The following is a 14,425-nucleotide window of genomic DNA, read 5'->3' on the forward strand; positions in this document are numbered from 1 at the left end:
CGATCCAGAAGGTGGACGGGGCGGTGGCTGAGCGCAAGGACCAGCTAGCCACGATGGCGGCGGAGATGGAGCAGATGAGGGACCACCAGAAAAGGCTGCAAGAGAAAGTGGAAAATCTGGAGAACGGGTTGCGCAGGCAGAACCTGAGGATTGTTGGCCTCCCAGAGGGCAGCAAGGGATCAGACGCATGGGGCATATGTGGCACGCATGTTCAAGAAGCTGCTGGGGGAAGGTGCATTTACTCGGCACTTGAAGGTGGACAGGACACACAGAGCGCTTGTGAGGAAGCCACGGATGAATGAGCTGCCAAGAGCGATGGTGGTGCGCATGCACCGTTTCCTGGACAAGGAACGGATCTTGAGGTGGGCCAGGCAGACGAGGAGCTGCAAATGGGAAGATAACGAGCTGAGCATTTACCAGGACTTGGGTGAGGAACTGGCCAAAAGAAGGGCGAGCTTCAATAAAATTAAACTGGCCCTCTTCAAGAAAGGGGTGAAGTTTGCATGTTGTACCCAGCTCGTTTGTGGGTCACGTACGAGGGCCATGAACTTTATTTTGGATCGCCGGATGAGGCGATGAACTTTGTTAAGGACAGGGGACTGTCGGTGAATGAGGACATTGAATTTGGGGACGAGTAATACTGTACTTACGCTGCTAAGTTTCTTTTCTCTTGGGGATTGTATGTATTGTGTTTGTGCCAACCTTTGAGCCGTTGCTCAGTTTTGTTTGCGGGTTAACTTTGTTCTTAATGGGGGATGGTGGGAGGAATTTTTTTCTTTGTGTTTGTTGGGGATTGTGATGTTTTGCACATGTAAGTTCGAGGGGGGTGGGGGGAGGGAGATCAGTGGGGGGTAGGATACCTGGCGCCATGGGCGGTGGCTACCTGGCTGGATGGGTGGGCTAGCTCACGGAAACGGAGTGGGGGGCGAGCAGGTGACTAGTTCGATATGGGGGGTTGGGATTGTTGTTTTGGTGGGGGGGGGGGTTGTTCTGCTGACAAGAGAGGGACTAGCGTTGGGAGACAAATTGGAGGTTGAGGATGGTGGGCGCTCAAGGACGAGCCTGAGGAGGTGCAGGACGTGAGCTGGAGGCTGGCCTAAGAAGGATGATCGTTGATCGGCGGGGGGCACCAGGCTGATCACATGGAACGTTAGTGGGTTGAATGGGCCGGTCAAGAGGGCTCGCATGTTCGAGCATTTGAGGAGGTTGAAGGCGGATGTGGCAATGCTGCAAGAGACACACCTGAGGGTAGTGGATCAGACGAGATTGAGGAAGGGGTGGATCGGGCAGGTATTTCACTCGGGGCTAGACTCTAAGACTAGGGAGGATGTGATCCTGATCAATAAGTGGGTGTCATTTGAGGTAGGGAATATAGTGGTGGACTCAGGAGGTAGGTATGTTATGGTGAGTGGGAAGCTGGAGGGGTATTAGTGAATATTTACCCACCAAACTGGGACGATGTGGAGTTTATGAGGCGGGTGTTGGGGAGGATCCCAGACTTCGAGTCACATAGGCTGATCATGGGGGGGGTGGGGGACTTTAATATGGTCATTGATCCAAGGTTGGATCGGTCGAGTTCAAGGACAGGAAGTGTGCCAGCCGCGGCGAAGGAGCTAAGGGGGTTTATGGAACAGATGGGGGGGGTGGGGTAGATCCGTGGAGGTTCGGACGGCCAGGAGCGAAGGAGTTTTCTTTTTTCTCCCATGTTCACAAAGTGGACTCCCGGATTGATTTTCTCATTTTAAACTGGTGGGGGTGGTGGAAACTGACTATTCGGCGATTGTTGTGTCGGACCATACCCCACACTGGGTGGATCTACAAGTGTGCAAGGAATGGAGCACCCACAATGGAGTTTGGATGTAGGGCTGTTAGCGGATGAGGGGGTGTGTGGGCTTGTAAGGGAAGCTATCCAGAATTATTTGGAGATAAATTATACGGGCGAAGTTTCGGCAACATCAGTATGGGAAGCACTGAAGGCAGTAGTTAATTTCAATACGCGCTCATGGGAAGAAGGTGGAGTGGGTAGAGATGAATAGGCTGGTGAGAGAAATACTCCAGGTGGACAGAAGGTATTCTGAAGCCCCGGAGGCAAACCCCTTTGAAGACTCCTAAATGTGATAATAATGCCCTCCCAGGGGAGGTAGTGGTCACTATGGATGTGGAAAAGGCCTTCGACCGAGTGAAATGGAATTATCTGTGGGAAGTGCTGGGACGGTTTGGGTTTGGGCTGGGCTTTATTGACTGGGTTTGATTGCTCTGCCAGGCACCGGTGGCGAGTGTGCGGACGAATTGGCTGAGTTCGGACTACTTTAAATTGGCCATAGAGCCATTGGCGATGGTACTGAAAGCATCAAAGGACTGGATAGTCCAGGGGGGAATGGAAATCGGGTCTCATTATAAACAGAAGACTTATACATTTCTGACCCGTTAGGGGGATGGGGGAGATTATGTGGATCTTAGGGGAATTTGGCTGGTTCTCGGGGTACAAATTGAATATGGGTAAGAGCGAGGTTTTTGCGATCCAGGCGAGGGGGCAGGAGAGGAGACTGAGTTGCCCTTTAAAGTGGTGGGAGGAGTTTTTCGCTACGTGGGTAATCAGGTGGCATAGGTATGGGAGCAGTTACATAAATTAAATTTGACCCGGTTAGTTGAGCAAATGAAGGAGGATTTTCAGAGGTGGGACATGCTCCCGCTGTCACTGGCGGGGAGGGTACAGGCCATAAAAATGACGGTTCTCCCGAGAGTTTTGTTTGTTTTGCAGTGCCTTCCTATTTTCATACCAAAGGCCTTTTTTAAGCGGGTGAATATGGTGATCTCTGGTTTTGTGTGGGTGGGTAAAACCCCGCAAGAAAAGGTGTTGCCGGAGCGAAGCCGAGGTGGGCTGTGAGTTGGTGGTGACAAACTTTTGTAATTACTACTGGGCGGCAAATATAGTCATGATCAGGAAGTCGGTAGTGTGTGGGGGGGGGGGGGGGGGGGGGGCATTGGTAATGGCTCCTCTGCCATTCTCACCGGCCCGGTACCCGACAAGCTCGTGGTGGTGGTGGCACTGAGAGTCTGGGGGCAGTGGCGGAAGCAAATGGGAGTGGAGGAAGCGTTGGTGTGGGCTCCAATTTGTGGTAACCACCGGTTTGTCCCGGGGAGGCCGGACAGGAGGTTTCAGAGGTGGCAGAGAGCAGGGATCGAGAGACTGGTGGATCTATTTATTGATGGGTGCTTTCCTTGTTTGGAGGGGGTGGAGGAGGAGTTTGAATTACTGGGAAAGAATGGGTTTCGATATGTGCAGATAAGGGATTTTGTGCGAAGGCAGGTTGTGACCTTTCCACTCCTACCGCCACAGGGGATACAGGACAAGATAGTTTCTAAAATTGGGGTGGGGGAGGAGAAGGTTTCAGATATCTATAAAGAGCTCATGGAGTGGGAGGAAGCTCAGATAGGTGAGCTAAAGCATAAATGGGAAGATGAACTGGGAGGGGTGGTAGAGGCGGGTCTGAGGGAGGATGCTCTGAGCAGAGTCAACACGTCCTCATCTTGTGCCAGGCTCAGCCTGATACAATTCAAGGTGGTTTTCGGGCACACATGACAAGTTTTTTTGGATAGAGGACAGGTGTGTGAGGTGCGCGGGAGGGCCAGCAAACCATGTCAATATGTTTTGGTCATGCCCGAAGCTTAGGGGATAATGGCAGGGATTTGCGGACAAACAATGACACACACAAACAACGACACATACGAACATAAAGACATGAACATACACACGCGGAACTGGACACACGCGGAACTGGACACACGCGGAACTGGACACACGCGGAACTGGACACAGGCGGACCTGGACACAGGCGGACCTGGACACAGGCGGACCTGGACACAGGCGGACCTGGACACAGGCGGACCTGGACACAGGCGGACCTGGACACAGGCGGACCTGGACACAGGCGGACCTGGACACACGCGGACCTGGACACACGCGGACCTGGACACACGCGGACCTGGACACACGCGGACCTGGACACACGCGGACCTGGACACACGCGGACCTGGACACACGCGGACCTGGACACACGCGGACCTGGACACACGCGGACCTGGACACACGCGGACCTGGACACACACAAAAACTGTTGGCAACACGAACCGATAGAGCTAAACATAAAGAAAGACATGCACATGAACACAGGCACAGACTCACATGAACACCCAAGAACACAGGCACATGCACTCGCTCAAATGAACACAAACAAATGCACAATATAATAAACACTGAGAAAAATACATACATGCACAAACACAGAGAAACAAATACACAGATGAACACACACACACACACAAGCAGCCTGACATACTTGCAGAGAGAGGCACACAAACACAGGCAGACAGACACTGTTGCAGAGAGAGACACACACACACATTGAGGGCATTTAAAAGTTTATTGGATAAACATATGGATGATAATGGCATAGTGTAGGTTAGATGGCTTTTGTTTCGGTGCAACATCGTGGGCCGAAGGGCCTGTACTGCGCTGTATCGTTCTATGTTCTATGTTCTATGTAAACACAGGCAGACTGACACTGTTGCAGAAACAGACACACACAAAAACAGGCAGACAGAGACTGTTGCAGAGAGACGTACACAAACACAGGCAGACAGACACTGCTGCAGAGACAGGCACACAGGCAGACTGACGCACTCTGTTGCAATGACAGACAGACACACTGAACTTACCGTCCAGGGCCAGTGGATGAAGGGCAGGGATTGGTCAAACTGATTCATGAAGATAACGAAGAAGATGATGCTGAAGATGAGTTCGATGATGGGGGCAGCCGAGTAACCCCCCTGAACTGAGGCACAGAAACAGATGAAGACCACCAGGGAGAGAACCTGTGGGGAAAGGAAGAGAGTAAGAAAGAGACAATCACTTCACACCTTTCCCCCTCCCAATCCACTCCTCCAGCCTGCCCCGCACCAACCTGGCAGACAGACTATTTGGCCACAGGTGGTATCGCTGCAGAACGTAAAGTTCTCTTCCGACCAAAGTTCTAGGAATTTGAGTCACGGAGTGGTCAGGGGGCAGGAGCCTGGCCCCAGTCTGAGAGTGATGTAGAGGCCGAGAGAGTGTGATTGTGGAGAAAACGGGATGGTGGGGGGGGAGCGGCAAAACCACCTTTATTGAGATGCATTTCAGGACTTGGGAACGGTGATGCAGAAATTAATGCTTGTGCAGAGTTAATTCCCACTTCACCTATCCGAAGGAAGCGAGCATGCCCGAGGACATGGCGGGGGTGGAAACAATCCATTGCTCTTCTTCAATTAAAAAATAATAATTTACGGGATGTGGGCGTCGCTGGTTAGGCCAACATTTATTGCCCGTCCCTAATTGCCCCTTCAGGAGATGGTGGTGAGCTGCCTTCTTGAACCGCAGAAGTCCTTGAGATGTACGTACACCCAGTGTGCTGTTGGTGAGGGAGTTCCAGGATGTTGCCTCAGTGACAGTGAAGGAGCGGCCGATATATTTCCATGTCAGGGTGGTGAGTGACTTGGAGGGGAACCTCCAGGTGGTGGGGTTCCCAGGTACCTGCTGCTCTTGTCCTTCTAGATGTGATGGTAATGGGTTTGGAAGGTGCTGTCGAAGGAACCTTGATGAGTTCCTGCAGTGCATCGTGTAGATGGTACACACGGCTGCTACTGTGTGTCAGTGGTGGAGGGTTTGAATGTTTGTGGAGGGGTAGAAATCAAGTGGGGCTGCTTTGTCCTGGGTGGTGTCGAGCTTATGGAGTATTGTTGGAGCTGCACTCATCCAGGCAAGTGGCGAGTATCCCATTACACTCCTGACTTGTGTCTGGTAGGTGGAGTACAGGCTTTGGGGCAGGGGGGAGGGGGGGGGGGGTCAGGAGGGGAGTTACTTGCCATAGGTTATTAGCCTTTGACCTGCCTTGGTAGCCACAGTATTAATATGGCTAGTCCAGTTCAGTTTCTGATCAATGGTAACCCCCAGGTTGTTGATTGTGTGGGATTCACAGATGGTGCCAGTCAATCTTTTACTTCCACCAAAAAGGCCCTTCGGCCCATCGTGTCTGCGCCGGTCAAAAACAACCACCAAAATATTCTAATCCCATTTTTCAGCTCTTGGCCATAGCCTTGGATCGTGAACTGATATAGCGGCTCCCTCAGCACTGACCCTCCGACAGTGCGGCACTCCCTCAGCACTGACCTCCCGACAGTGCGGCGTCCCCACAGCACTGACCTTCCGACAGTGCGGCACTCCGTCAACATTGACCCTCTGACAGTGCGGCACTCCCTCAGCACTGACCCTCCGACACTGTGACGCTCCCTCAGCACTGACCTTCCGACAGTGTGGCTCTCCCTCAGCACTGACCTTCGGACAGTGCGGCACTCCCTCAGTACTGACCCTCCAACAGTGCGGCACTCCCTCAGCACTGACCCTCTGACGGTGTGGCACTCCCTCAGCACTGACCCTCTGACAGTGCGACACTCCCTCAGCACTGACCCTCCGAAAGTGCGGCACTCCCTCAGTACTGACCCTCCAACAGTGCGGCACTCCCTCAGCACTGACTCTCTGACGGTGTGGCACTCCCTCAGCACTGACCCTCTGACAGTGCGACACTCCCTCAGCACTGACCCTCCGACAGTGCGACACTCCCTCAGCACTGACCCTCTGACAGTGTGGCACTACCTCAGCACTGACCCTCCGACAGTGCGGTGCTCCCTGAGCACTGACGCTCCAACAGTGTGGCACTCCCTCAGCACTGACCCTCTGACAGTGCGGCGTTCCCTCAGCACTGACCCTCTGACAGTGTGGCACTCCCTCAGCACTGACCCTCCGACAGTGCGGTGCTCCCTCAGCACTGACCCTCCGACAGTGTGGCACTCGCTCAGCACTGACCCTCCGACAGTGCGGTGCTCCCTCAGCACTGACCCTCTGACGGTGCGACACCCGCTCAGCACTGACCCTCCGACAGTGCGGTGCTCCCTCAGCACTGACCCTCTGACAGTGCGACACTCCCTCAGCACTGACCCTCTGACAGTGTGGCACTCCCTCAGCACTGACCCTCCGACAGTGCGGTGCTCCCTCAGCACTGACCCTCTGACGGTGCGACACTCCCTCAGCACTGACCCTCTGACAGTGCGATACTCCCTCAGTAGTGGGGAAAAGATTGAAGGGGAAGGAGAGTGTGAGATTCAGAGGTGACTAGAGGGAGGGATGAACAGAGAGTGGGGGAGTGAGGGGTAGATTGAAAAGGTTCAGAAGGACAGAGAGTGAGAGTGTGAAAGCAGGGATGGAGAGGGACAAAGTGGGGCAGTGAGAGATAAAGGACACAGGGCGAATGCTGCCTGCCAGCTGGGGGGCCCCGACCGGGGATTCTTTGGGCTTTTTGCCAAAACCTGTAGCGAGCTCCGGGTCTATTGCCAACATTTCCTGATGACAAATACCAGGCTCTAATATCTCACCACTGTGCCTCTGTGTCTGCGTGTGTTGCTCTCCCTTTGTCTCTCTATCTGTATGCCTTTCTGTGTGTGTGTGTCTGTGTGTGTATCTCTCTCTGTCTATCTCTCCTTATCTCTCTCTCATTCTCGATGTCTCTCTCTCTGTCACTCTCTTTCTCGATGTCTCTCTCTCTGTCACTCTCTTTCTCGATGTCTCTCTCTCTGTCACTCTCTTTCTCGATGTCTCTCTCTCTGTCACTCTCTTTCTCGATGTCTCTCTCTCTGTCACTCTCTTTCTCGATGTCTCTCTCTCTGTCACTCTCTTTCTCGATGTCTCTCTCTCTGTCACTCTCTTTCTCGATGTCTCTCTCTCTGTCACTCTCTTTCTCGATGTCTCTCTCTCTGTCACTCTCTTTCTCGATGTCTCTCTCTCTGTCACTCTCTTTCTCGATGTCTCTCTCTCTGTCACTCTCTTTCTCGATGTCTCTCTCTCTGTCACTCTCTTTCTCGATGTCTCTCTCTCTGTCACTCTCTTTCTCGATGTGTCTCTCTCTGTCACTCTCTTTGCCTCTGTGTATGTGTGTGTCTCTCTCTCTGTGTCTCTCCGTGTGTCTGTCTCTGTGCGTCTCTCTCTCTCTTTCTGAGTCTCTCTCTGTGCGTGTGTGTCCCTCTCTATCTCGCGCACGCGCACACGCGCACGCACGCACGCACACACACCTCTCCCAGACTTTCTCTTTCCCTCTGTGATACAGCCCCCAAGGAGGTTATGAAGTATGGAGCATCAGGTTCCCCATGCCCTTTCCCGGTAATGGGCTTCCCCTTACCGAGGAGAGCATGTGCAGTATAAAATCCTGGCCAAAGTGATGGTCGGGGTGGGAGAACCCTTCGGGGAGTGTTGTCTAGTTTATGTATGTTAATAAATTCAGTTTGCATCCTATATATTTTTTTCTAGTGGTCACTCTGTGTGGATTCTACAGTGGCGACAAGGATCAAGTGGAGCTACCATCAGCACCAATTGCTGTGAACTCGTAGCAGTTTCCAAAGGCCTCCTTCAGGAGGTTGTTCTTCAGCTGGCTGACATGCCACATATCTCGGTACAGGTGACTGGGGGCAGTAAGGTGAGCAGGTGCATTCTGTTTTTTTGACCGAATGCCATTATCGGTGATGAATGGCAGACGGTCATTCTGGTCACGGCTTGTGCAGGCGGCAAGTATGGAATATTCAAAAGCTTTACCTACACAGATGCGCTGGACACATGTCTTTTGCAGCCTTGGGGGACATTTCAACCCCAAGCCACTGATAATTGTCTGCCATTTTCGGTTTCACATAGCTACCCAAAGTCAGGGCAATCCAGCACCGAATCTCTGGTCCACCTACAAAACCCGCAGAATTTTGCGAGTTCGGATGGCGCGAAATGAGCCTTTGAGAGACCGTTTAGCTTGCGGGACCCGATGCAGCGAACCAATGGAAGCTTCGAGCAGAAACCTGTTTGGATTTGCAGGGAGCAGGCGAGATTGCTCTCTCCCAAGAAGGCACGGAGAAGGGAGTCCAGGACCTCCAAGGGATGGCGGTCCTAGCTTTGGGATGTCTGGCCACACGTCATGCACCACTTCCGCGTTCCGAAGAGGCGGGCACCCGATCTTGGAGCTGCTGCCGCGGGGAGCCAGATCACCGAAGGTGTCTGGAAGGCCGTCTAGCGGTCTCCCTCAACCGGGAAGACCCGGAGCGCGGATGCGCACTGACAACAGGCCACCAATACTCTGGCAACAAGGACCCGAGAGAAGGTCCAACCCCGCACCATCCTGCCAGGCACGACTGCCCTCCCAGTGCAAGGCATATTATTTGGACAATGATGATCTGTACCAGCAGTTAAACTGCTTAGCGGCACCAAGGGTGGCATCAAAACACATCACCCTCCAAGTGAACGGGCACCCAATCCAGGTGGAGTTAGATACCAGGGCAGCAGGCTCCGTGATTAGGCACTGCAAGTTTGACCAGATCAAATTGAGCACCCAGGCCCTGGTTTTGTTAGATACAGACACCCGGCTGTCCACGTAGAGAGAGGAGCCATTGGCCATCGTGGGTACCTCGGTAGTCCCAGTTGAATACGGAAAACAATTGTTGTTGGTACAATGGAGGCAGAGGCGGCCCAAAAGTGCTGGACCATGATTGGCTGCAGCACCACAGCCTCGACTGGAGAAGAGTCTGCCGCATGTACCCCAACAAACCAGAGGATGGGTTTGGCTTAGTTCCCAGATGTGTTCCAGGCGGATCCAAGGGTACCTTCAAAGGAGCAGCGGCCAAGATCAGTGTCGACCTGTTGCCGCAACTACACTATTTTCATGCCTAATGAGTTCCATTTGCTTTAAGGCCGAATGGGGACGCAGAATCAGGCTATTTGGAGCACTTGGGCATAATCCACCCTGTGCAGTTCTCCGATTGGGCAGCACCAGTCGTGCCTGTAATGAAGAGTGACGGCTCTGCGGTGACTATAAGATGAACATGAACAGTGTTTCACTCGGATCGTTATCCCACCCACGTATAATGGACCTGCACATGAAGCTCAGTGCCGGCCGAACATTTACAAATCGGGATGTGACACGGGGATTAGTGAATACACACTGGGGACCATACAAAAACATCCGTTTGTCTTTCACAGTCTCCTCCACTCGTGTTATATTTGAGCAGGTTATGGAGAATATCCTGTGGGGTTTGCCACACGTACCGGACTATCTGAACGACGTGCTAGTTAAGGAGCCTCCAACCAGAAACATTTGCAGAACCTGGTCGAGGTTGTCTGATGTTTCGAGGCAGCCGGGGTTGGCCTGCGCAGAGGAAAAAGGTGTGTTTCCCGTTGCTGAATTCAATTATCTGGGATATCACAGCCTCCACCCGGTCGAGAACAAGATGCGAGCAATCCGACAGGCCCCCGTCCCAGAAGGGCCGATGGAACTTTGGGAGTTTCTGGGGCTCAACAAAAACTATGGCAAATTCATTCCCAATCTAGCAATCCTGCTGGTCCCCACCATTGATCATTGAGAAAGGGGCAGCCATGGGAATGGGCTCAGCCACAACATGCTGCCTTCTCCAAAGTTAAAAAGCAGCTATCATCGTCACACTTGTTTCGACCGTGCCAAGCAGCTCCTGCTAATGACCAATGCCTCGCCTTACGGGGTTGAGGGCATCCTCGCCCACTGCATGGACGGCGGGGCGGAGCGTCCAATCGCATTTGCCTCCAGGACACTCTCCGACGCAGAGCGTAACTAAACCCAAATCGAAAGAGAGTGTCTGGCCGTAGTGTCCAGGGTAAAGAAGTTCCACCAGTACTTTGAAGGCCATGCGTTCATGGTGCTAACAGACTGCCAGACTTTGCTGGGACAATTTATGAAGGGCAGGTCTCCCTGTCGCTAACTCATGGATCCAACGTTGGCCAACGCTGACCGCCTCCGTATTGGAGAACCATTCCAGGGCAAAGATTCCCCACATGGCTGCGCTAAGCTACTTCCCCCCCACCCTACCGACTAGGCTGCCAATGCCTGTTTCAGCTGCCGAGTTTATCACCGGCCTGCATTTCATGGACTCTCTGCCCGTCACAGCTTCCCAAAAACAAAATAGCCCCAGACTGACCCACAGTTGTCCCACATCAGACACATTAAATTTAATTTTTTTTTTAAAATAGAGTCCCAATTATTTTTTTTCCCCAATTAAGGGGCAATTTAGCGTGGCCAATCCACCTACCCTGCACATCTTTGGGTTGTGGGGGTGAAACCCACGCAGACACAAGGAGAATGTGCAAACTCCACACGGATAGTGACCCAGAGCCGGGATCGAACCTGGGACCTCAGCGCCATAGGCAGCAGTGCTAACCATTGTGCCACGTACCGCCCAGGCATATTATATTGTATGGGGCCCAATGCCACACCTTACTGGATGACCTGAGGGTTACACGTCCAATATCATGGGATGGAATGCACTGCCTGTGGAAGTAGTTGAGTCGGAAACATTAGGGACCTTCAAGCAGCTATTGGATAGGTACATGGATTACGGTAGAATGATATAGTGTAGATTAATTTGTTCTTAAGGGCAGCTCGGTAGCATTGTGGTTAGCACAATTACTTCACAGATCCAGGGTCCCAGGTTCGATTCTGGCTTGGGTCACTGTCTGTGCGGAGTCTGCACATCCTCCCCGTGTCTGCGTGGGTTTCCTCCGGGTGCTCCGGTTTCCTCCCACAGTCCAAAGATGTGCAGGTTAGGTGGATTGGCCATGATAAATTGCCATTAGTGTCCAAAATTGCCCTTAGTATTTGGGTGGAGGTGTTGACTTTGGGTAGGGTGCTCTTTCCAAGAGCCGGTGCAGACTCAATGGGCCGAATGGCCTCCTTCTGCAGTGTAAATTCAATGATAATCTATGATTAATCTCGGACAAAGGTTCGGCACAACATCGTGGGCCGAAGGGCCTGTTCTGTGCTGTATTTTTCTATGTTCTATGTTCTATATCGGGGAGCTCAGTGTCAAGGATGGTGTCATCCTTTGGGGAACGCAAGTCGTGATACTGGTATATACATGGCCTCTACACGACCTCCTCAAGGACTCCTGGGAGTTTCCAAGATGAAGATGGCCTGCAGTTACGCCTGGTGGCCTGGAATAGACACCGACATAGAGAAGCATGCCCAGCGGTTTGGCAATGCCAGGAACACCAAAAGGAACTGCAGCGGCACTGCTCCAGCCGTGGGAATGGTTAGCTCGACCTTGGTCCCACCTCCATGTTGACTTTGTGCCATTCCAGGCGTCCATGTTCCTTATCATAGTTGACGCCCACTCCAAATGGATGGAAGTGCACCGAATGTAGGTGACAACCACAAAGGCCACGTTTGAGCAGCTTCGCCTGGCGTTTAGCACACATGGAATCCTCCTCGTGTGCACCACTCCATAACCCCCGGCGTCTAACGGTTTGGCCGAATGTGCGGTCCAAACTTGCAAGCCGGGGTGAAAGAGCAGGCCACGGGATCCCTGGTGACACATTTAGCCAGGTTCCGTTTTTGCTCCCAGACCACAGCACAGGTCCTGGTGGGGGTCGCACCACTCAGAGGTGGCAACTCAGCTGCCAGCAATCCACCGGCCCGGTTTCTGACGGCGAGCATGCCACACCGGCTCCACTCTGGCGCCCAAAGAACAAAGAAAAATTACAGCACAGGAACAGGCCCTTCGGCCCTCCAAGCCTGTGACGATCCAGATCCTTTATCTAAAACTGTCGCCGATTTTCTAAGGATCTGTATCCCTCTGCTCCCTGCCCATTCATGTATCTGTCTAGATACATCTTAAATGATGTTATCGTGCCCGCCTCTACCACCTCCACCGGCAATGCGTTCCAGGCACCCACCACCCTCTGCGTAAAGAACTTTCCACGCATATCTCCCTTAAACTTTTCCCCTCTCACCTTGAACTCGTGACCCCAAGTAATTGAATCCCCCACTCTGGGAAAAAGCTTCTTGCTATCCACCCTGGCAGCTCGGTAGCCTTGTGGTTAGCACAATTGCTTCACAGCTCCAGGGTCCCAGGTTCGATTCCGGCTTGGGTCACTGTCTGTGCGGAGTCTGCACATCCTCCCCGTGTCTGCGTGGGTTTCCTCCGGGTGCTCCGGTTTCCTCCCACAGTCCAAAGATGTGCAGGTTAGGTGGATTGGCCATGATAAATTGCCCTTAGTGTCCAAAATTGCCCTGTGTTGGGTGGGGTTACTGGGTTATGGGGATAGGGTGGAGGTGTTGACCTTGGGTAGGGTGCTCTTTCCAAGAGCTGGTGCAGACTCGATGGGCCGAATGGCCTCCTTCTGCACTGTAAATTCTATGATAATCTATGATACCTCTCATGATTTTGTAGACCTCAATCAGGTCCCCCCTCAACCTCCGTCTTTCTAATGAAAATAATCCTAATCTACTCAACCTCTCTTCATAGCTAGCGCCCTCCATACTAGGCAACCTCCTGGTGAATCTCCTCTGCACCCTCTCCAAAGCATCCACATCCTTCTGGTAATGTGGCGACCAGAACTTCACGCAGTATTCCAAATGTGGCCGAACTAAAGTCTTATACAACTGTAACATGACCTGCCGACTCTTGTACTCAATACCCCGTCCGATGAAGAAAAGCATGCCGTAAGCTTTCTTGACCACTCTATCGACCTGCGCAGCCACCTTCACTCCACATGGAAACATCGATCCCCCGTCCGGTATACGCCCCCAGGCCCTACGCAGACGACGCCCAAGCACCGGCCCTGGGCAAAAGGGCCCTCGCGCCCTTCCGCTGATGTGGACGCCATTCAGGGCTTGAGGGGGTGAGAGGCGTGTTACAACCCCCACAAAGGTAACGGGCTGGACCATCAATGATCCCCTTGACCTCTGCTTTGTATAGATTTCCCCAGGAAAGTGGTGGTGTTTTATCTTAATGAGGGGAGCCTGTGCAGGATAAAAACCCCGTCTCCTGTGGTGGGAGAACCCTTCGGGAAGTGGAGTTGTCTAGTTTATGTATGTTCGTAAACCCGGTTTGCATCCAACCTATTATTTCCTGGTAGTCACTGTGCGGATTCTACATTCTCAGTCTCTGTCTATCTCTCTCGCAGTCTCTCTGTCTATCTCTCTCTCTCGCAGTCTCTCTGACTATCTCTCTTTCTCTCTCTCTCTCTCTCTCTCCCTCAGTCTCTCTCTCTCTCTCCCTCAGTCTCTCTCTCTCTCTCCCTCAGTCTCTCTCTCTCTCTCCCTCAGTCTCTCTCTCTCTCTCCCTCAGTCTCTCTCTCTCTCTCCCTCAGTCTCTCTCTCTCTCTCCCTCAGTCTCTCTCTCTCTCTCCCTCAGTCTCTCTCTCTCTCTCCCTCAGTCTCTCTCTCTCTCTCCCTCAGTCTCTCTCTCTCTCTCCCTCAGTCTCTCTCTCTCTCCCTCAGTCTCTCTCTCTCTCCCTCAGTCTCTCTCTCTCTCCCTCAGTCTCTCTCTCTCTCCC

The 14,425-nt window shown here is 52.7% G+C and overlaps 1 protein-coding gene across 2 annotated transcripts in view; it reads right to left on the minus strand.

The window, feature by feature from the left end:
* The window catches only part of LOC140398984 (proteolipid protein 2-like), an 82,518-nt gene that overhangs the window by 43,027 nt on the left and 25,066 nt on the right, over window positions 1-14,425 (minus strand). For both annotated transcript variants that reach the window (XM_072488008.1, XM_072488010.1), the window contains exon 2: window positions 4,720-4,875. In XM_072488008.1, coding sequence (XP_072344109.1) covers window positions 4,720-4,875 — 156 coding nt within the window. The remainder of the gene's footprint in view (window positions 1-4,719; window positions 4,876-14,425) is intronic.

Source organism: Scyliorhinus torazame, chromosome 22 (genome assembly GCF_047496885.1).
Source record: "Scyliorhinus torazame isolate Kashiwa2021f chromosome 22, sScyTor2.1, whole genome shotgun sequence".
NCBI lineage: Eukaryota > Metazoa > Chordata > Chondrichthyes > Carcharhiniformes > Scyliorhinidae > Scyliorhinus > Scyliorhinus torazame.